Here is a 22,112-nt window from a genome sequence, read left to right on the forward strand (position 1 = left end):
ATTGTGGAAGAAATCATCCTGATCCGGTCTGAGAGAGAGGGGGTCAATGTGATGTCGTCACTGTGAGCCAATCAGGTGCAAGGACTAGAGGTGGGCGGGATAATGTCAAATACATCATCGTGCTTGCCACCATCGCCACATGGAACCTCTTGTTGTAACAGCTCTCTCGCTGGTTCAGCAGTTCCAATGCTGAATTATATTTTTCTGCCTTTGGACGACCGCTTGTGTTGCGATCGAAACGTGATTTATTTTACTTTTTTTATTTTATTTTTCCACCTACGTGACTTTACCGCAAGAACCAAAGAGTATGGATTCCTGCAGCCACGAAAGCTTCAAATCAAGATTAAATCATAATGGCTTTCTACTATTCCTTGAATTATTCACGTTTAATCAACATACATTGTATATGTACATTATGTGCGCACATTGCGTGTGGACACACAGACTTCTCACCTCAGACGCAGCCGGTAGCGAATGCGTCGTCCTGCCTCCACAATCCACGTTTGTCAAGCTGCGCCGCCCCCGGTGGCTGCCGTGGGCTGGCGCGTCCGTTGTCATCGACGTCACGGAGCGCTCGGCCACGTGACCTCAGGGGGTGAGGGTGGTGGGGGATTTAAATGGCGACCATTGCGCCCACAGCCGCGCGGTGGAGCGGTGCTCGTGGTCGTCTCTGCTTGGCATCGCAGCGCCCCGCAAAGCAAACATCTGTGAGTCGTCGTGTCCTTACATGCTGGTTGCTGCGAAGTACATTAAGGGTTATGTTAATGAGCAGGAATTCAGTGCGGTACTGTATGGGACGAAAATAATTTCTTTTTGGCTCCATGATCAGGCACCTGGTTGCAGCCATTGTGCTGTTTGCAAGCTGCCTTGCTGACGACATTGCCGCACAGGAACGAAGGACGTAAGTTTATGGAGGGAGTAATTGTAGTGCTTGATGTGGGTATTAATAGTATGTGTGTGGTGGTGTGTGTACATGTAATTATTATAACGCGAGTGTGTATGTGCATGCATTGTATTCCTTACCAGGCGATGTATGCTTGATGTATTTAGTTGTAGCTGTTGTATAGCGTCTATGTTGTGTAGAAGGAGGTCGGTAGTGTTGGTACGGAGATGTAAATATTTTAGTGGTATTTATTTTTTAAAATAAACATTGCGGTGTGTTAGAGGTGAGCCGTGCACATGCAGAGAGGACAGTAAGGAGCCGGAAGTGGATGAATTTGGTGGCAAAAATGCAGGCCTGGTAATAGGGAAGGATATCGTGGTAAATATGAGAACAAATATAACAGTTCAGTGCAGACACTTCTGTTATGGTTAGTGCGTGGAATTGTAGAAAAATGAAATGTCATGTGGTTGCATGTGTGGCAAACCAGAAGTAGTGAGAATGCCCAGGGCTTTAACTCCATTACGTAGGCAAGGCTTAAGTATTGAATATTGTGTTTTTAGCTTTCGCGCGGCACTTTCTAAAAACGTGACCACTGCGATATTCAAGGGGCTGCTGTATTTTCTGTCGATCGACTACCACAGGAGTACGGATTTTCAGCAGAAATTATATCTGCTTTCTTGATGTAATTTAGGCCTATAGTACCATAAAGAGGCCTGGGGCTTTGGGTTGGTTTTTGTTTTCGATGTCTCTGCCTTCGCTCTCATTCATTGAGGATTTTTATTATTTTGGGCAGGCCCGTCTAAAGCAGCGTGACCAGGAGTGGGAGCCAGTTCCTGTTCAACTTTGCTTATGACATAAAATATCTCTGGCGCCATGCATTACATTACATCTTCAATAATTACATAGAAAAGCTCACAATGGCCATATAAATAAATTGCATTATTTATGGTTACAATGATACGCTCATCGATTCCTGGTCAAAGTTAAAGGATGGTTCCCTGCTGGTTAACCATGTTACATCTGCTGATGATCTGGTAATGGCCGTTCCATTAGATGGAGAATCTTGTTCTGTGCCTGGATAATTCCAACATGAAATGGGGCCTTGTGTATGTTCCACAAAAATAAATCGCCTGCCTTGAAATTTCATGTCGTACGACATTACACCTATTCAACTCTCCGTGAATTATTGATCGGGCAGTTCTACAAATGGTGAAGCTCCCATAGCTGGTTAATGTGTTCACACCAAGCTCTGACAGCCAAAGTCTCACTTCAAATTAGTCGAGCAGTATTCTTTCATTAGACTGTGTAACACTGTGGAAGCTGCCTGGACTTTTGCTGAATACAAATCTGCGAGTGTCTACCGCGAAAGTCTAGTTCATTGGACCCGCCCCTCACCCTTTTTCCTGCGGATGGTGGGCGCACGTGATGCTGCCACGTCGCCGTTTCAGGCTGGGCCCGATCGAGTTACGTGGGTCACCCAGCCAAGAGGCGCTTGTTGGTGAACACAACCCCCTGGGCCTGGCTCAAGGAGTGATTTCGCCGCCGTACTCGCCATGCTGCCACCGTGACCCTTGCCAGGACAAGCAGATTCATAAACGTATGAACAAAGCTGTGATTTTTCGATTTAAAGCTTTCGTGACTGCAGGGATTCATCTTCTTGGTTCTTTCGGTAAAGTAACGTAGAATGGAAATAATAAAATAATAAAAATAAAACTTAAAAAATTCTCTTCCTCCTCCCTCCCAGCTGAAATAGAGGCTCCAAGCCTGGGATGTGTCATTCAGACTCTCTTCTCGACAGACCTGTTCTTCACCTGAGGACGGCTGCTTGCGTTGTGGCCGAAACGTCGTGAGAATTGTTTAATTATGTTTCATTTTTATTATTTTATTATTTCCATTCTACGTGACTTTACCGAAAGAACCAAGAAGATGAAAGCTGTGATTCTTCTGGGCCACAGATATTACTCCTCTGTGGATGCAAAATATGAACGTATTTAAATGACCGTCTTTGCTGGCTTATAGAATGAAGGCTGGCCTGCCTATGATCCAGCCTCTATTGAACCAGACTATATTGTATTAGAAGCTTGAAGATCCTTAATATAGAAATCTAATCTGTGAGTCTCTTTGGCAGGCGAGGCTGCATTGGTTTGGTCATGAATCCCGCATTCCCAGACACCGCATGCTCAAGCAGCTTCTGTTAGTCCAGACTTTAGCGGCTAAACAGGCATGGTATGGGCTCGAAGAGATTGGAGGATGTGGAGGTGATTGGACCTGCAGATGACTGGTGCCAGGAGTGTCGAGATCGGCCTCTGTGGAGGAGGCCCGCGAGGTATGCTGCAGGACAGTCAAAGATATTTGCTCTCCAACAACGATGAGGTCGGAGGAGTGACACTCGCATGAATGGGTGGACCGCTGGGTTCCTAAACCCCAGCAAGACAGTGGGAAGCACAGCTTGGTGCATCTGTCAGTAATCCCTTGACACCTGGACCATTCCCATGACCTGCTGACAAGTGATACACTTAAATTGCCCCTAAAATGGCATTATCACTGTGATAAGGTCACTTCCAGTTCGCCATGAATGGTGGATGTTTTGTTTATATAATATGTTCACGATCCATGTGAAATGGATGTGTATTTAAGAGTTTATATTCGTGGGGAGCGGTGGCGCAGTTATTTCACTGGATTATGAACTTAATTCGTTTTATTATCACCGACAGCAAACATGATTGATGAGTGAAAGCTGAACTTATTGTGCACCTCTGCTATGTTGATTGATCGTCAATTAATTACATGGTGAAGTGAGGAAGCATTAATACTGAGCACATGAACGTGGCCAGGCATGGTTCTGGACACACCACCACCTTTTTCCCATGCCAGTGTGTGACTGTGTAAAGTTTGTATTTGCTGTAAAGTATATTAACTCGATTGAACACATAAGTTAAATCAAAACTATAGGTTTTTTTCCTCTGGAACTTTTTATAAGAATGGAAACTGGAAATTAACACATCACATATGCAGCTGAAGTAAAATCTGTTCATCCGAGCATTCAAGGAAATCTGAGCCTGGATTCACACCTCTAAGTTGTGATTGAATAATACATTTTTGCATAACACAGGAATATTTTCAACACCCTTTGCTATCCATAAGAGGTTTTTGGGTTAGATCGTGTAAATATATAAATGTGTCGTTGAAACCCACCACCACCCGACACAGCCAACTAGTTAGAGTTGTTACGTAAACAGAACGTGGCAACTCGTCACTGATACAGCAGAACTAGCTTCATCAGGTGACAGACAAATTTGTGGAGAAGTCTTACCGTATCGTTCCTTATATAGAGGTGTAGATGTGGTGACCACCTTTCTGCGCTCTTGCACCACGTAGGGGGGGGGAGATGACTGAGGCGCAACGTTCATTATGCATGTGCATTATGCGAGCCCTTTGAACTTGTCTTTCCTATCTATTGTTTTTTTATCGCCCTACCAACGGTAATCCCTATTGAAGTACGCTGCCCTTTGTAGGAATGCATTTTAAAATGTATTATTTGATGATTCGCTTCCACGCAGCACAGATGGTTATTTTGATTTCTTCCAATTTCGTAAGATTCTCTAATTAGTCTTGTCCAGTAGTAGCTGGTTTTGCACAAAACGTCAACATCATCTAAATTAATTGAGTGTCCTTGTTGGCACGCGTGTTCTGCTACTGCTGCCATTTGGGAGAATTTAATATTTTAGTTTCGTGCTGATGATTCGTCCTGTTTGCCCAACATAACATTTGCCACACGTGCAGTTAATTCTGTACACACCTTTTATTGATGGCTTCGATAATACATCTTTTGGACCAGATATTAAATTCTGTATTTTATGTACCATGCCAAATCCGACAAGGATGTTTTGCTTTTTCCAAACATCTGGCTAGTTTATCAGTTACTCCCGCAATGTACAAAGGGCAGCGTACTTCAATAGAGATTACCGTTGGTAGGGCTATTTTAATAAACACAATAGACAGGAAGAACAAGTTCAAAGGGCTCGCATAATGCACATGCATAATATACGTTGCCTCAGTAATCTCCCCCCCCCCCCCCCCACATTGTGCAAGAGCGCAGAAGGGTGGTCAACACATCTGTGGCTCTATTTAAGGAACGAAACAGTAAGACTTCTCCACAAATATGGCTGTCACCTGATGAAGCTAGTTGTAAGTACTGGCGAAACGTCGTACTCATTTTGTAAATGTTGTGGCTTGGCTCTCCAAAACACCGGTGTGCTGTACTAGTGACGAATTGGCATGTTCTGTTTACGTGACAACCCTTACTACTTGGTGGTGGCGGGTTTTAACGACACATTTAGCCGATATTGTGTGCTTGGAGTTTTGGATTAACATTCATTTTGAAGATTATCAGGCTTCCAGGCATATGTATGACCATTTGCCCTCTCATTGCGTGCCTTAACAGCCCATGTGATCAATTGGGAAATATCTTGAATATATGAATAAGTATAGACGTGTAAGTCATGTGTGACTGTGTATAATATGCATTCCTCTGCCTCGATACTGCCGTAGATGATGTTGTTGTTTTTGTCTGTAGCTGTCGCTTCCTCTGACGCTTCCTCTGCAGAAATGGTCTGATGGAGCAAAGGCACTCGGCGCAGCTCGGTAAAAACATGCAACAATGCGACCAGTGTGGACATTTGAAACGGCAACAGAGAATTCGTACAAAAGAGAAACCCTTCAAGTGCACTGTGTGCAAAAAGGCATTTGCACAGTCATCACACCTTCGAAACCACCAGAGAACACACACGGGAGAGAAACCCTTCAGGTGCACTCTTTGTGAGAAAGCATTTGCATGGTCATCGGTTCTTCATATACACCAGAGAACACACACGGGAGAGAAACCCTTCCAGTGCACTGTTTGTGATAAGGCATATTCATGGTCAGCATCTCTTAAAATACACCAGAGAACACACACGGGAGAGAAACCCTTCCAGTGCACTCTTTGTGAGAAGGCATTTGCACAGTCAGCATCTCTTAAAAGACACCAGAGAACACACACGGGAGAGAAACCCTTCCAGTGCACTCTTTGTGAGAAGGCATTTGCACAGTCAGCATCTTTTAAAAGACACCAGAGAACACACAAGCATCAGAAGATCCACAAGGAGTGGAGTCTAAAATCGGCTTGTGAAAGTCAAAGTGCTGCAATGAGCCCATCTCTCATGAAACATGAACCTGAAGAAAATCCCAGCTTGGACACTTTGAATGGTATCGAGGTGAAATATGAAGAGGTGAAGGTGAAACGTGAAGAAGTGATGGTGAATAGTGAAAAAGTGAAGGTAAAATGTGAAGATGAAGATTCAACTCCAAAATCGGACCTTCACATCGATGGAGGCAACGTGAAGCAGGAGGATAATTCTGACTGTGAGGCAGAGCGAGGCAACTCCCTGCAGTTTGTGGAAGTGGAGGTGTGGGTGGACTTCTTAGATAATACAAAGTCAAATGGAGATGCGGTAGATGTGTAAGCTTGAGACAATAAAGCTCCAATAGATTCACCTTCGTCACAGGCCTTTAATGAAAATAACGTGAAGTTGAACACTCAATTCCTAGGTTCAACCTGCAGAGTAAGATGCGGCCAGTATTTGTGGACCTATGGGTTGGGTAGATGCCCATCCAGGAGCGAGAGTCCATAAGCTCCCAAGCATTCACTATGTTATAATAATATTTGCATTCATTTGGTGCTTGCTTAATTGCCTCAGCAACTCGGAGTTTTGTATCGTATCTCGTCTCAAACACTCGAACAGCATCCCCAAGTAGCAGCTGCCCCTGTGTGGCACAAGGTTGGTGGCCCTGCACTGGCCTGCATTTGGACAAGAGCTTGTCGGTAGGGGGCGATGGTTGATGTGGCATCTCAGTTTTGGAGTTTGTAGGTAAGGTTTAGAATTTGCTAAATTTTGACCCGGATGCCAGCATGCAATGGCCTACTGGTTTTGAGTGACACACCAGTAAGTTTTACATCCACTGTTAAGCAGATGGTGCATTTTCTTTTATATCAGCTCCTTGTATATACGACGTAACATGATTCATTAATTCAATTTTGTTAATATGCCTGTCAATTTAGAATGAATACTTGTCTGATTGTGTGCGTACATGGAACATTTTGTCTATAATTGTCAAATATTGAATAAGTGATGTTTGGACAAATTGTGTTTTTGGAAGTAACCTGTACAGATAACTCGGGTGAGACCTGTTGTTGTGATGCAGGCCAAAGGTTATTTTTTTGATTCGGGAAGCATCTGCCTCTGGATCAACTCATTGTCTTTGAAATAGGGAGCACACTTGGATCATTCACCAGTTACAAGGCATACCACTAAAAAGTTACGTATAGGAGATACATTCTCCACAACACGAATTATCATTTTGTATTACGTGTTTATATAGTTTTTGTCGAACTAAGACTAGAAATGCATCTTGCTGATTAACATCTGGATGTTTGTAACCATGGTTGAAGCAAGCCCGACTGCTCTTGAGACGCTATACACCAATAAGGGTCCACGGGTGGCTTGCACTGAATCAATGATGCACTCCCAGAAGGCTGTGCTAGTTATAGTTTGTGTAAAACATTCCTTTGTTTCGTGGAGAGACCGATAAATGAAAGGTGTCCGCTGATCTTTTTTGTATCTGTGTCCATCGATATCTCACATTGCTTACCACATGTTTATTTAAATATGCAAAGCGCCCTCGGGAGACGTCCCCTCAAAGTCACGGGTGGGTGATGTCAGCGCCTCCCTGTCTCTGGTTTGTGACCTCACCTAGAGCAGAACTCGCCTCGTCCATGGGACATGACGACTGTGCACTGTCTTGGAATTAATTTGCAATTATTAAATCTTGACACATACCAAAGAACACACAGAAGAGAAGCCCATCAGGTGTACTGCGTGTGGTAAGGCGTTTCCAGGGTCATCAAATATTCACAACCTCCAGAGAATACATGTACAAAAACTGATCTTTCCCCTGCAGTTTCACATTCAGCTCATGTGTGAAAATATGTCCACAGCAAACGCAAAGTTACTAAGCCAGTTCTTGTCGCTTAGCTCAGGGAATTCGTCAGATTTCCCCATCAACTCCAAAAATGCGATGATATCTTCTTTCAGCTCCCACACTCGTAACACTTTCCCCAAACTTAACCAGCGGACACGAGAGTGGTACAGCAAGTCCTGATCCGCATCAGTTTCCTCCAGGAACGTAATAAACTGACGGTGCTGAAGTCCCCTTGCTCGTATAAAGTTCATAAGTTTTACGACTGGGATTCACGACATGAGTAAGCTGCAATACAGACTTACACAGGGATTCTTGATGGATGCAGTGAAGGAAAATAAGATCCTGGACAGGGTTTTCCTCTTTCACTTTATCCCGAATTCTTTTCAGCTGCCCCACATTTTTTCCAGTTAAATTTGGCGATCCATCCGTTGTGACATTGACAAGTTTACTCCGAGGTAGCGTCATTCTTTCGATGACCGCAGATAGCTGGTTATACAAGTCCTCTCCCCGCGTTGTTCCTTTCAGGGACTCCATGGTCAAAAACTCCTCCGTTATCGCAAAACTGTCGTCAATGCCTCGGATAAAAATGAGGAGCTGAGCAGTGTCTTTTACGTCCGTACTTTCATCCAGTGCTATTGAATATAATTCAAAGGAATCAGACTTTTTGTTTAATTGACTGGCTATATTTTTATCAATCAGTTCCACACGGCGAGTCACAGTCCAGCGTGATGAACTGACTTTTTCAAATTTGCTTTTGATCTCCGGACACAAGATGTCTGCTGTCTGTGCCATGTATTCTTTTACAAACTTGCCTTCGGAGAAAGTGGTAATGAGTGGTAATGTTGGTGAGAAGAAGTTTTTAAAGAGAATTTAAATCGAAGTGAAGAAGGAAATTATTGAAAAGTTTGTATAATTAATGATTTTTCAAACTTTAATTATGTTTTCTGTGCTTAAAACGCTTTAAAAAACTGTGGGGTCTAGAACGAACTCGTGAAATCCGGAGAGAACTCTGAGGTAAGTTTTGTTTGTTTTGTTGAATTGCACAAAGCATAACGGTTATGTATATAACTTTTGTTATATAAAATTCTTAGTAAGATGTTAATTTTGTGATGTAGTCATACCCCTCCCCCTCATTCAAGACGTAATTTAGAGAGCGAAAGCACCGAGAACGTAAATCGCTAACATAAGAACCCGTTATACTCTTCTCGCATCATTCATACGATGATGCGGTGAAGTAAACGTTCATACGACATTACAATGAATGCTTCCAAAAACAATACTGTACCCAAATATTACTGTTAACTTACTTTCAATAGAAACATGAATTGCTCATACGACTATTCTATCTCTCCCGGTCAAAGTGCGCCATCTATTGGGGAAATGGGGGCATTACAGGAGGAAGGTAAAATTTTGTTTAATATTTGGACAAGTTCGGCGGGCCGGATTAAAAAGCCCAACGGGTCGTATACGGCCCACGGGACGTGCTTTGCCCATGTCTGGCCTAACCCTAAACCTGAACCCCTAACTCTAATCCATATACCTTTAAACGCGTCTCAGCGAGATGAGTTGAATTGTATATGGCTCGACTCTGTCGAGTAGAGTCGAAGGGCACACACCACTTGATTGCGTGACTTGTGGAACCGGGGGAGAATTTTGCATAGAAGTCAATGATGGGTGTGATTGATGCCGATTTGAAGCGCACTGTTTGGGACTGCAGTGCGTTTCACTATGTCAGCACCGATGTTCACCAAATATACAACGGTGTAAACGTATGGGACAGCTTGGTGGACAAGTGCAGTACCACAAGCATTCAATTCGTGGTTACGTCTGCTATGTGGTGGACATGTGCAGTGTAGGCCAACACAGTTCGCCAGCAGTTGCCGCTGTCAGGCGTCACCCCGCGCGTTCCCCGCAGTTGTGAGTCGCTGCTGCTGCTGCGGCGTCCTGGCGTTAGTCCCAAGCGGGTTGGCTGCAATGAAGCCGTGAAGACGCCGCACAGCGCCACTGCTGCTGTCACCGCGCCAGGCACTGCAGTTGTACCACGTGACCACACGGTGGCGATACAGAACCATGTATTATATTATATTCTTGGTTCTTTCGGTAAAGTCACGAAGGGAGAAATAAAATAATATAAAACAATAAAACATTTTTACGACGTTTTGACTGCAACACAAGCAATCGCCATCAGGTGTGAAATCCACAGCAATAATTTTTGAAAGTAAAATGGGAAGGTTATTTATTTATTTTTACACGCTGCAGGACAAACCGCCACGCAGGGGGGCTCAACCAACGAGCGCGATGACGTCACCACGCAGCGGCGCTCCAACCAACCAGAGCGCGATGACGTCACCACGCAGCGGCGCTCCAACCAACCTGAGCGCGATGACGTCACGCAGCGACGCTCCAACCAACCTCAGCGCGATGACGTCACCACGCAGCGGCGCTCCAACCAACCTGAGCGCGATGACGTCACCACGCATCGGCGCTACAACCAACCTGAGCGCGATGATGTCACCACGCAGCGGCGCTCCAACCAACCTGAGCGCGATGACGTCACCACGCAGCGGCGCTCCAACCAACCAGAGCGCGATGACGTCACCACGCAGCGGCGCTCCAACCAACCAGAGCGCGATGACGTCACCACGCAGCGGCGCTCCAACCTGAGCGCGATGACGTCACCACGCAGCGGCGCTCCAACCAACCTCAGCGCGATGACGTCACCACGCAGCGGCGCTCCAACCAACCTGAGCGCGATGACGTCACCACGCAGCGGCGCTCCAACCAACCTGAGCGCGATGACGCGCTCGCGTAATGCACATGCATAATGAACGTTGCCTCAGTAATTCCCCCCCTCCCCACGTGGCGCAGAAGGGTGGTCACCACATCTACGCCTCTATACAAGGAACGAAACAGGTGGACTTCTCCACAAATCTGGCTGTCGCCTGATGAAGCTAGTTGTAATTACTGGCGAAACGTCGTACTCGGTTTGTAAATGTGGCTTGGCTCTCCAACACACCGGTTAGTGCTGTATTTGTGACGGATTGGCCACGTTCTGTTTACGTGACGACCCTTACTATTTGTCTGTGTCGGGTGGTGGCGGGTTTTAACGACACATGTATATATTTACGCGATCTAACCCAAAAACCTCAATTATGGATAACGTTTCATCCGTGGGGCAATGGGGCGGCCTCTAGCGCCATCCTGCGGTGGGAAGGAGCGGTGCAATGATTTCAGCCGAGCACGCAGAAGACACGAATCCGCGGTCACTATCCCACTCGTGTGCTAATAGTCTGATATCGTAATTGTGGCTCCGAAGTGGTCTGTGATTGAATAACTAAGTTGTGGCGAGGTGGCTTACATCAATATTAGCGAGTAATCTCGAACCCAAATTGTGGAGTGCCATGTACTAACGTGCAGAGGTGACACGCACAGTCAGTGGGAGGGAGTGTCTGCTTTAAAGGAATGTTTGGAAGACCTACGGGCCACTCGCACACCTTTTGTTAAGTGGGAACGTTCCCATATCAGGATGGAGATAAACAGCCCGAATGGATAACGGTGGTTAAGGTCGCCTGATCAAAACGTGTACGAGTTCAGAAACGCACTCGGACATAGGTTTCAGTGGATGTATATTTTTGGTTATTACTACTTGTAAGATACTGTGTTTGTGTGACCTGCTCTTCAAAGTTGTGCTATCGTGTGGAAATGGGGGCATCCGAGTCATCTGTCAGATATCCTGTGATCCCGTGACACCTGGGTCTGTCCCATGACCTCTCTGTGATCTTTCGACACTTCACTGGGCCTCGAAATGCACCAGGTCTGGCACAAGCGCCATGGTGATAACTATAATTTACATTTAGTGGTAAATTGCAGCTGTTATTGTTGGCGACTGGCCTACAATTAAACGGTCAACGTTAATAACCTGTCACCTCAAAAGTTGCGTAACAAATCGCACGAATGAACCCACCATACAGGCACTAGTAACCTGACCAACATTAATGAGCGATTATGAAAGGCACTCTTTGCAATTCGAAAATATTTTACTACACTGCGATTGCATATTTATTGAAAGCTCATAGCTCGACTGGATGACGCCTACAGCTGCATCCATTCTTGTAGTGAGGGAAGTCTAAATGAGTTTAATGCTTTGGAGATTGTCACGCTTCTGGTTGCAGACCTTCCCAGACTCTAATTCACACGTGCAAGCCCCTTCTACTCTGCTGTGTCCAAAAACGCCACTCACACCTCCATATCCACAAACTCACTCTCCTTCTGTCCGAATGCTGCTCCTGCTTCACGCTGCCTGCATCCACATGTAGGTCGCGTCCTGGAACAGAATCTTCTTCTTCACTTTTAAGCGCAACTTCTTCGCTTGACACTTCCACTCCTGGCCATGTATCCAAGCTGGAATTGTATTCTGGTTGTTGTTACGAGATATACTCATTGTTGCACTTTGACTTTCACACGTCCATTTCAAACTGTGCTCCTTGTAGATTTCTTTACGCGTTTCAGTAAAAAAACCCACTTCAAAAAGGCATGACGGAACAGTTTACTTTAAGGGTTTTTGTACATGTATTCTCTGGAGGTTGTGAATATTTGATGACCCTGTAAACGCCTTACCACACGCAGTACACCTGATGGGCTTCTCTTCTGTGTTCTTTGGTATGTGTCAAGATTGAATAACTGCGAATGAATTCCAAGACAGTGCACAGTCGTCATGTCCCGTGGACGAGGCGAGTTCTGCTCTTGGTGAGGTCACAAACCAGAGTCAGGGAGGCGCTGACATCACCCACACGTGACTTTGAGGGGACGTCTCCCGAGGGCGCTTTGCATATTTAAATAAACATGTGGTAAGCAATGTGAGATATCGATGGACACAGATACAAAAAAGATCAGCGGACATCTCTCTCATTTATCAGTCTCTCCACGAAACAAAGGAATGTTTTACACAAACTATAACTGGCACAGCCTTCTGGGAGTGCATCATTGATTCAGTGCAATCCACATGTGGACCCTTATTGGTGTATAGCGTCTCAAGAGCAGTTGGGCTTGCTTCAACCATGGTTACAAACATCCAGATGTTAATCAGCAAGGTGCATTTCAAGTCTTAGTTTGACAAAATCTATATAAAACACGTAATACAAAATTATAATTCGTGTTGTGGAGAATGTATCTCCTATACGTAACTTTTTAGTGGTATGCCTTGTAACTGGTGAATGATCCGAGTGTGCTCCCTATTTCAAAGACAATGAGTTGCTCCAGAGGCAGATGCTTCCCGACACAAAAATAACCTTTGGCCTGCATCACAACAACAGGTCTCACCCGAGTTATCTGTACAGGTTACTTCCAAAAACATAATTTGTCCAAACATCACTTATTCAATATTTGACAATTATAGACAAAATGTTCCATGTACGCACACAATCAGACAAGTATTCATTCTAAATTAACAGGCATATTAACAAAATTGAATTAATGAATCATGTTACGTCGTATATACAAGGAGCTGATATAAAAGAAAATGCACCATCTGCTTAACAGTGGATGTAAAACTTACTGGTGTGTCATTCAAAACCAGTAGGCCATTGCATGCTGGCGTCCGGGTCAAAATTTAGCAAATTCTAAACATTACCTACAAACTCCAAAACTGAGATGCCACATCAACCATCGCCCCCTACTGACAGGCTCTTAATTCTAGATTTGAAGCTTTCGTGACTGCAAGGAATCATCTTCTTAGGTTTTTTCGGTAAAGTCACGTAGAAAGTAAAATAAAATAAAAACAAAAATCACGACGTTTCGGAGGCAACACAAGTCTCCGTCATCAGGTGGGACCGTCACAGCCAGATTAGCTGTATCAAGTGAGGCAATGATTCAAGATGTAATCCCTTAAAAGCGAGTTGAGGGGGGAGGGAGAGGGAGGGGGGAGCTCATCAGACTATGGTAGCCAATGAAAGGAACGTATCGGGAGGGAGGGGGGGGCGAGGCCAAAAGGGTGGGCGATGGACGTGGAAGCGCTTGTGCCCAAGCGGCCAATTACTGCACACGCCAACACAATGGAGCGATTGTGCGCAAGCGGCCTGCCACTGCACCCGCCAACACAATGGGCAGAGAGGAGGAGGGGGAGGTCTAATACACATGATAGACAAAAGAACGAAAATGATGATGGGTACAAACTTAGGGGGAGCTCATCAGACTATGGTAGCCAATGAATGGAACGTATCGGGGGGGCGGGGGGGGGGGCGAGGCCAAAGGGTGGGCGACGGACGTGGAAGCGCTTGTGCGCAAGCGGCCAATTACTGCACACGCCAACACAATGGAGAGATTCTAGATTTGAAGCTTTCGTGACTGCAAGGAATCATCTTCTTAGGTTTTTTCGGTAAAGTCACGTAGAAAGTAAAATAAAATAAAAACAAAAATCACGACGTTTCGGAGGCAACACAAGTCTCCGTCATCAGGTGGGACCGTCACAGCCAGATTAGCTGTATCAAGTGAGGCAATGATTCAAGATGTAATCCCTTAAAAGCGAGTTGAGGGGGGAGGGAGAGGGAGGGGGGAGCTCATCAGACTATGGTAGCCAATGAAAGGAACGTATCGGGAGGGAGGGGGGCGAGGCCAAAAGGGTGGGCGATGGACGTGGAAGCGCTTGTGCGCAAGCGGCCAATTACGGCACACGCCAACACAATGGAGCGATTGTGCGCAAGCGGCCAGCCACTGCACCCGCCAACACAATGGGCAGAGAGGAGGAGGGGAGGTCTAATACACATGATAGACAAAAGAACGAAAATGATGATGGGTACAAACTTAGGGGGAGCTCATCAGACTATGGTAGCCAATGAATGGACCGTATCGGGAGGGAGGGGGGGGCGGGGGGGGGGCGAGGCCAAAAGGGTGGGCGACGGACGTGGAAGCGCTTGTGCGCAAGCGGCCAATTACTGCACACGCCAACACAATGGAGAGAGAGGGGGAGGGGGGGTCTGATACACATGATAGACAAAAGAGCGAAAATGCCCATGTTTATACCAATGCTGGCTGAACAATGAAGAGAGTACTGTTAAAATAACTGGGGATGTTAACACTCGGTAAAGTACAGTAAAACATAGTGCCTGTCAGATAAGATGGTCCAAAAAATTTGTTAATAAGTCTTTTTTGCGTGGTTGATAACATCTTTCCAATGATTACTAAGTTTGTACCCATCATCACGGTTGAAATTATGTCTGTGTTTGTATATTTGTATGGCTTCGTGTACAAACCTTTGATGGTAGCCGGGAGGTTTGCAGAGAACCTTGGTCTCGGAAAAGACAATTTCATGAGAGCCCACCGAGTTGTAGCAATGATCGGCCACGGCAGAAGAATCAGTTCTGCCGTGTTTCAGATCTGACTTGTGCTCGCGGACACGATCAGAAACATGACGTTTCGTTTCTCCAATGTAGCAATCACCACAAATGCAACTCAATTTGTAGACTCCAGGATACTGTAAGTCAGGAACGACATCCTTCACAGATGGAATCAGATCACGGATTTTATGCACTGTACTGAATCGGACTTGGATCTTATGTTTGTTTATAATTTTGGAGATCTTTTTGGTCACGCCAGCTATGTATGGTAACGTGATGGTTTTGGTCGGAGTTTCATGTGGCTGTTTCTGTGTGGTGGGAGAGACAGCTTGGCGGATAGTACGGTCAGAGTATCCGTTCATCCTGAGGGCCCGATGTACATGTCTTAATTCACCGGTCATAATTTCAACCGTGATGATGGGTACAAACTTAGTAATCATTGGAAAGATGTTATCAACCACGCAAAAAAGACTTAATCACTAATTTTTTGGACCATCTTATCTGACAGGCACTATTTTACTGTACTTTACCGAGTGTTAACATCCCCAGTTATTTTAACAGTACTCTCTTCATTGTTCAGCCAGCATTGGTATAAACATGGGCATTTTCGTTCTTTTGTCTATCATGTGTATCAGACCCCCCACTCCCCCTCTCTCTCCATTGTGTTGGCGTGTGCAGTAATTGGCCGCTTGCGCACAAGCGCTTCCACGTCCGTCGCCCACCCTTTGGCCTCGCCCCCCCCCTCCCTCCCGATACGTTCCATTCATTGGCTACCATAGTCTGATGAGCTCCCCCTAAGTTTGTACCCATCATCATTTTCGTTCTTTTGTCTATCATGTGTATTAGACCTCCCCCTCCTCCTCTCTGCCCATTGTGTTGGCGGGTGCAGTGGCAGGCCGCTTGCGCACAATCGCTCCATTGTGTTGGCGTGTGCAGTAATTGGCCGCTTGGGCACAAGCGCTTCCACGTCCATCGCCCACCCTTTTGGCCTCGCCCCCCCTCCCTCCCGATACGTTCCTTTCATTGGCTACCATAGTCTGATGAGCTCCCCCCTCCCTCTCCCTCCCCCCTCAACTCGCTTTTAAGGGATTACATCTTGAATCATTGCCTCACTTGATACAGCTAATCTGGCTGTGACGGTCCCACCTGATGACGGAGACTTGTGTTGCCTCCGAAACGTCGTGATTTTTGTTTTTATTTTATTTTACTTTCTACGTGACTTTACCGAAAAAACCTAAGAAGATGACAGGCTCTTGTCCACATGCAGGCCGGTGCAGGGCCACCACCTTGTGCCACACAGGGGCAGCTGCTACTTGGGGATGCTCTTCGAGTGTTTGAGACGAGATACGATACAAAAATCCAAGTTGCTGAGGCAATTAAGCAAGCACCAAATGAATGCAAATATTATTATAACATAGTGAATGCTTGGGAGCTTATTGACTCTCGCTCCTGGATGGGCATCTACCAAACCCACAAATACTGGCCACATCTTACTCTGCAGGTTGAACCTAGGAATTTAGTGTTCAACTTCACGTTATTTTCATTTATTGTCTCAAGCATACACATCTACCGGGTCTCCATTTGACTTTGTATTGTCTAAGAAGTCCACCCACACCTCCACTTCCACAAACTGCAGGGAGTTGCCTCGCTCTGCCTCACAGTCAGAATTATCCTCCTGCTTCACGTTGCCTCCATCGATGTGAAGGTCCGATTTTGGAGTTGAATCTTCAACTTCACATTTTACCTTCACTTTTTCACTCTTCACCATCACTTCTTCACGTTTCACCTTCACCTCTTCATATTTCACCTCGATACCATTCAAAGTGTCCAAGCTGGGATTTTCTTCAGGTTCTTGTTTCACGAGGGATGGGCTCATCGCAGCACTTTGACTTTCACAAGCCGATTTTAGAGTCCACTCTTTGTGGATCTTCTGATGCTTCTGTGTTCTCTGGTGTATTTTAAGAGATGATGAATGTGCAAATGCCTTCTCACAAACAGTGCACTGGAAGAGTTTCTCTCCCATGTGTGTTCTCTGGTGTATTTGAAGAACTGATGACTGTGCAAATGCTTTCTCACAAAGAGTGCACTGGAAGGGTTTCTTTCCCGTGTGTGTTCTCTGGTGTATTTTAAGAACTGATGACTGTGCAAATGCTTTCTCACAAACAGTGCACTGGAAGGGTTTCTCTCCCGTGTGTGTTCTCTGGTGTATTTGAAGAACTGATGACTGTGCAAATGCTTTCTCACAAACAGTGCACTGGAAGGGTTTCTTTCCCGTGTGTGTTCTCTGGTGTATTTTAAGAACTGATGACTGTGCAAATGCTTTCTCACAAACAGTGCACTGGAAGGGTTTCTTTCCCGTGTGTGTTCTCTGGTGTATTTTAAGAACTGATGACTGTGCAAATGCCTTCTCACAAACAGTGCACTGGAAGAGTTTCTCTCCCGTGTGTGTTCTCTGGTGTATTTGAAGAACTGATGACTGTGCAAATGCTTTCTCACAAACAGTGCACTGGAAGGGTTTCTTTCCCGTGTGTGTTCTCTGGTGTATTTTAAGAACTGATGACCGTGCAAATGCTTTCTCACAAACAGTGCACTGGAAGGGTTTCTTTCCCGTGTGTGTTCTCTGGTGTATTTTAAGAGATGATGAATGTGCAAATGCCTTCTCACAAACAGTGCACTGGAAGAGTTTCTCTCCCGTGTGTGTTCTCTGGTGTATTTGAAGAACTGATGACTGTGCAAATGCTTTCTCACAAAGAGTGCACTGGAAGGGTTTCTTTCCCGTGTGTGTTCTCTGGTGTATTTTAAGAACTGATGACTGTGCAAATGCTTTCTCACAAACAGTGCACTGGAAGGGTTTCTCTCCCGTGTGTGTTCTCTGGTGTATTTGAAGAACTGATGACTGTGCAAATGCTTTCTCACAAACAGTGCACTGGAAGGGTTTCTTTCCCGTGTGTGTTCTCTGGTGTATTTTAAGAACTGATGACTGTGCAAATGCTTTCTCACAAACAGTGCACTGGAAGGGTTTCTTTCCCGTGTGTGTTCTCTGGTGTATTTTAAGAACTGATGACTGTGCAAATGCTTTCTCACAAACAGTGCACTGGAAGGGTTTCTTTCCCGTGTGTGTTCTCTGGTGTATTTTAAGAACTGATGACTGTGCAAATGCTTTCTCACAAACAGTGCACTGGAAGGGTTTCTTTCCCGTGTGTGTTCTCTGGTGTATTTGAAGAACTGATGACTGTGCAAATGCTTTCTCACAAACAGTGCACTGGAAGGGTTTCTCTCCCGTGTGTGTTCTCTGGTGTATTTGAAGAACCGATGACCATGCAAATGCTTTCTCACAAAGAGTGCACCTGAAGGGTTTCTCTCCCGTGTGTGTTCTCTGGTGGTTCCGAAGATGTGATGAGCATTCAAATGCCTTTTTGCACACAGTGCACTTGCAGGGTTTCTCTTTTGTACAAATTCTCTGGTGCCGTTTCAAATGTCCACACTGGTCGCATTGTTGCATGTTTTTACCGAGCTGCGCCGAGTGCCTTTGCTCCATCAGACCATTTCTGCAGAGGAAGTGACAGATACAGACAAAAACAACAACACCATCTACGGCAGTATCGAGGCAGAGGAATGCATATTATACACAGTCACACATGACTTACACGTCTATACTTATTAATATATTCAAGATATTCCCCAATTGATCACATGGGCTGTTAAAGGCACACAATGAGAGGGCAAATGGTCATAAATATGCCTGGAAGCCCAAGAATCTTCAAAATGAATGTTATTTCAAAACTCCAAGCACACAATATCGGCTGAATGAGTCTTTAAAACCCGCCACCACCCGACACATCCAAGTAGTAAGGGTTGTCACGTAAACAGAACATGCCAATTCGTCAATAGTACAGCACACCGGTGTGTTGGAGAGCCAAGCCACAACATTTACAAAATGAGTACGACGTTTCGCCAGTACTTACAACTAGCTTCATCAGGTGACAGCCATATTTGTGGAGAAGTCTTACTGTTTCGTTCCTTAAATAGAGCTGCAGATTTGTTGACCACCCTTCTGCGCTCTTGCACAATGTGGGGTGGGGGGGGAGATTACTGAGGCAACGTATATTATGCATGTGCATTATGCGAGCCCTTTGAACGTGTTCTTCCTGTCTATTGTGTTTATTAAAATAGCCCTACCAACGGTAATCCCTATTGAAGTACGCTGCCCTTTGTACATTGCGGGAGTAACTGATAAACTAGCCAGATGTTTGGAAAAAGCAAAACATCCTTGTCAGATTTGGCATGGTACATAAAATACAGAATTTAATATCTGGTCCAAAAGATGTATTATCGAAGCTATCAATAGAAGGTGTGTACAGAATTAACTGCACGTGTGGCAAATGTTATGTTGGGCAAACAGGACGAATCATCAGCACGAAACTAAAAGAACAGAAATATTCAATTCTCCCAAATGGCAGCAGGAGCAGAACACGCGTGCCAACAAGGACACTGAATTCATTTTGATGATGTTGACGTTGTGCAAAACCAGCTACTACTGGACAAGACTAATTAGAAAATCTATCGAAATTGGAAGAAATCAAAATAACCGTCTGCGCTGCGTGGAAGCGAATCATCAAATAATACATTGTTTAAATGCATTCCTACAAAGGGTGGCGTACTTCAATAGGGATTACCGTTGGTAGGGCGATTTAAAAAACAATAGACAGGAAGGACAAGTTCAAAGGGCTCGCATAATGCACATGCATAACGAACGTTGCCTCAGTAATCTCCCCCCCCCCTACGTGGTGCAAGAGCGCAGAAAGGTGGTCACCACATCTACACCTCCATATAAGGAACGATACGGTAAGACTTCTCCACACATTTGGCTGTCACCTGATGAAGCGAGTTGTGCTGTACCAGTGACGAGTTGCCACGTTCTGTTTACGTGACAACTCTTACTAGTTGGCTGTGTCGGGTGGTGGCGGGTTTAAACGACACATTTATATATTTTACACGATCTAACCCAAAAAACTCTTATGGATAGCAAAGAGTGTTGAAAATATTCCTGTGTGTTATGCAGAAATGCAAAAATGTATATTCAATCACAACTTGGCGGTGTGAAACCAGGCTCGGATTTCCTTGAATGCTCGGATGAACAGATCTAACTTCAGCTGCATATGTGATGTGTTAATTTCCAGTTTCCATTCTTATAAAAAGTTCCAGAGGAAAAAAAACTATAGTTTTGATTTAACCTGTGTGTACAGCAAATACAAACTTTAGACGGTCATACACTGGCATGGGAAAAAGGTGGTGGTGTGTCCAGAACCATGCCTGGCCACGTTCATCTGCTCAGTATTAATGCTTCCTCACTTCACCATGTAATTAAATGACGATCAACCAACATAGCAGAGGTGCACAATAAGTTCAGCTTTCACTTATCAATCATGTTTGCTGTCAGCTACAATAAAACTAATTAAGTTCATAATGCAGTGAAATAACTGCGCCACCGCTCCCCACGAAGATAGACTCTTAAACAGGGGCGGTTTCTTCATTAGGGCGATTGGGCGACGCACCACCAATGTCATTCAACCACAGAGTCACGCTAGCCGTCACTGTCAGCCTCTGGATATAGTCCAATCAGCGTCATGTCACGTTCTGTGGAGTACCGCCTCTTTTTGGGCGATTTCACTCCGGCTGAGAATCGCCCCGAGTGGCCCCATAGACTTACATTCAAAGATGTTTTTTTTTCGAACGGGGGCGCTGCAATGCATTCTCTATGGCTTCCGGGAGGGCATGCACGAACGTGCTTACGTCATCATACGTGCTAACGTCATCATACGTAAGCACGTTTCATCCAACAATATAATTTATCGCCACCTAGTGGAATCTTTAATAAATAAACTTGAGTGGTTTGTTTTAATAGTGAGTATATATACAAACAAGATGTATTGTAAGAGTCACTTTATTTTTCATTAATATTAAGGAAGTGAAGTTGCCTTTACATGCTTAAGCTGTTAATTTATTCATTGCATGGGTGGGCCTTATCAATCATCCAGACATTTGCCCCCCCCCTGAGAGATTTTGCAGGAGCCGCCACTGCTCTTAAATACACATCCATTTCACATGGATCATGCACATTATATAAACAAAACATCCACCATTCATGACGAATTGGAAGTGACCTTATCACAGTGATAATGCCATTTTAGGGGCAATTTAAGTGCATCACTTGTCAGCAGGTCATGGGAACGGTCCAGGTGTCAAGGGATTACTGACATGCACCAAGCTGTGCTTCCCACTGTCTTGCTGGGTTTTAGGAACCCAGCGGTCCACCCATTCATGCGAGCGTCACTCCTCCGACCTCATCGTTGTTGGAGAGCAAATATCTTTGACTGTCCTGCAGCATACCTCGCGGGCCTCCTCCACAGAGGCCGATCTCGACACTCCTGGCACCAGTCATCTGCAGGTCCAATCACCTCCACATCCTCCAATCTCTTCGAGCCCATACCATGCCTGTTTAGCCGCTAAAGTCTGGACTAACAGAAGCTGCTTGAGCATGCGGTGTCTGGGAATGCGGGATTCATGACCAAACCAATGCAGCCTCGCCTGCCAAAGAGACTCACAGATTAGATTTCTATATTAAGGATCTTTAAGCTTCTAATACAATATAGTCTGGTTCAATAGAGGCTGGATCATAGGCAGGCCAGCCTTCATTCTATAAGCCAGCAAAGACGGTCATTTAAATACGTTCATATTTTGCATCCACAGAGGAGTAATATCTGTGGCCCAGAAGAATCACAGCTTTCATCTTCTTGGTTCTTTCGGTAAAGTCACGTAGAATGGAAATAATAAAATAATAAAAATGAAACATAATTAAACAATTCTCACGACGTTTC

At 45.0% G+C, this 22,112-nt stretch overlaps 1 protein-coding gene across 1 annotated transcript; it reads right to left on the reverse strand.

Moving 5' to 3' along the window:
• Nucleotides 1-12,615: 12,615 nt before the first annotated feature.
• LOC144953409 (uncharacterized) lies at nt 12,616-18,772 on the reverse strand. Its single transcript, XM_078883987.1, has 2 exons — nt 17,021-18,772; nt 12,616-12,645 (listed from the first exon to the last, which is right to left on the reverse strand). The coding sequence occupies exons 1-2, from the start codon at nt 18,770-18,772 to the stop codon at nt 12,616-12,618; spliced, it is 1,782 nt and encodes a 593-aa protein (XP_078740113.1).
• Between the last annotated feature and the right edge of the window lie 3,340 nt (nt 18,773-22,112).

The sequence above is a fragment of the Lampetra fluviatilis genome, chromosome 76, assembly GCF_964198595.1.
Source record: "Lampetra fluviatilis chromosome 76, kcLamFluv1.1, whole genome shotgun sequence".
In the NCBI taxonomy this organism is placed as follows: Eukaryota; Metazoa; Chordata; class Hyperoartia; order Petromyzontiformes; family Petromyzontidae; genus Lampetra; species Lampetra fluviatilis.

Bases quoted from the DNA above. Each gene is read 5' to 3' on its own strand.
- LOC144953409 (XM_078883987.1), bottom strand. From the start codon at position 18,772: ATGGAGCAAAGGCACTCGGCGCAGCTCGGTAAAAACATGCAACAATGC. The intron at 12,646-17,020 runs GTGAAACGTGAA...GACCTCACCAAG, and splicing joins TGAAATATGAAGAGGTGAAG to AGCAGAACTCGCCTCGTCCA.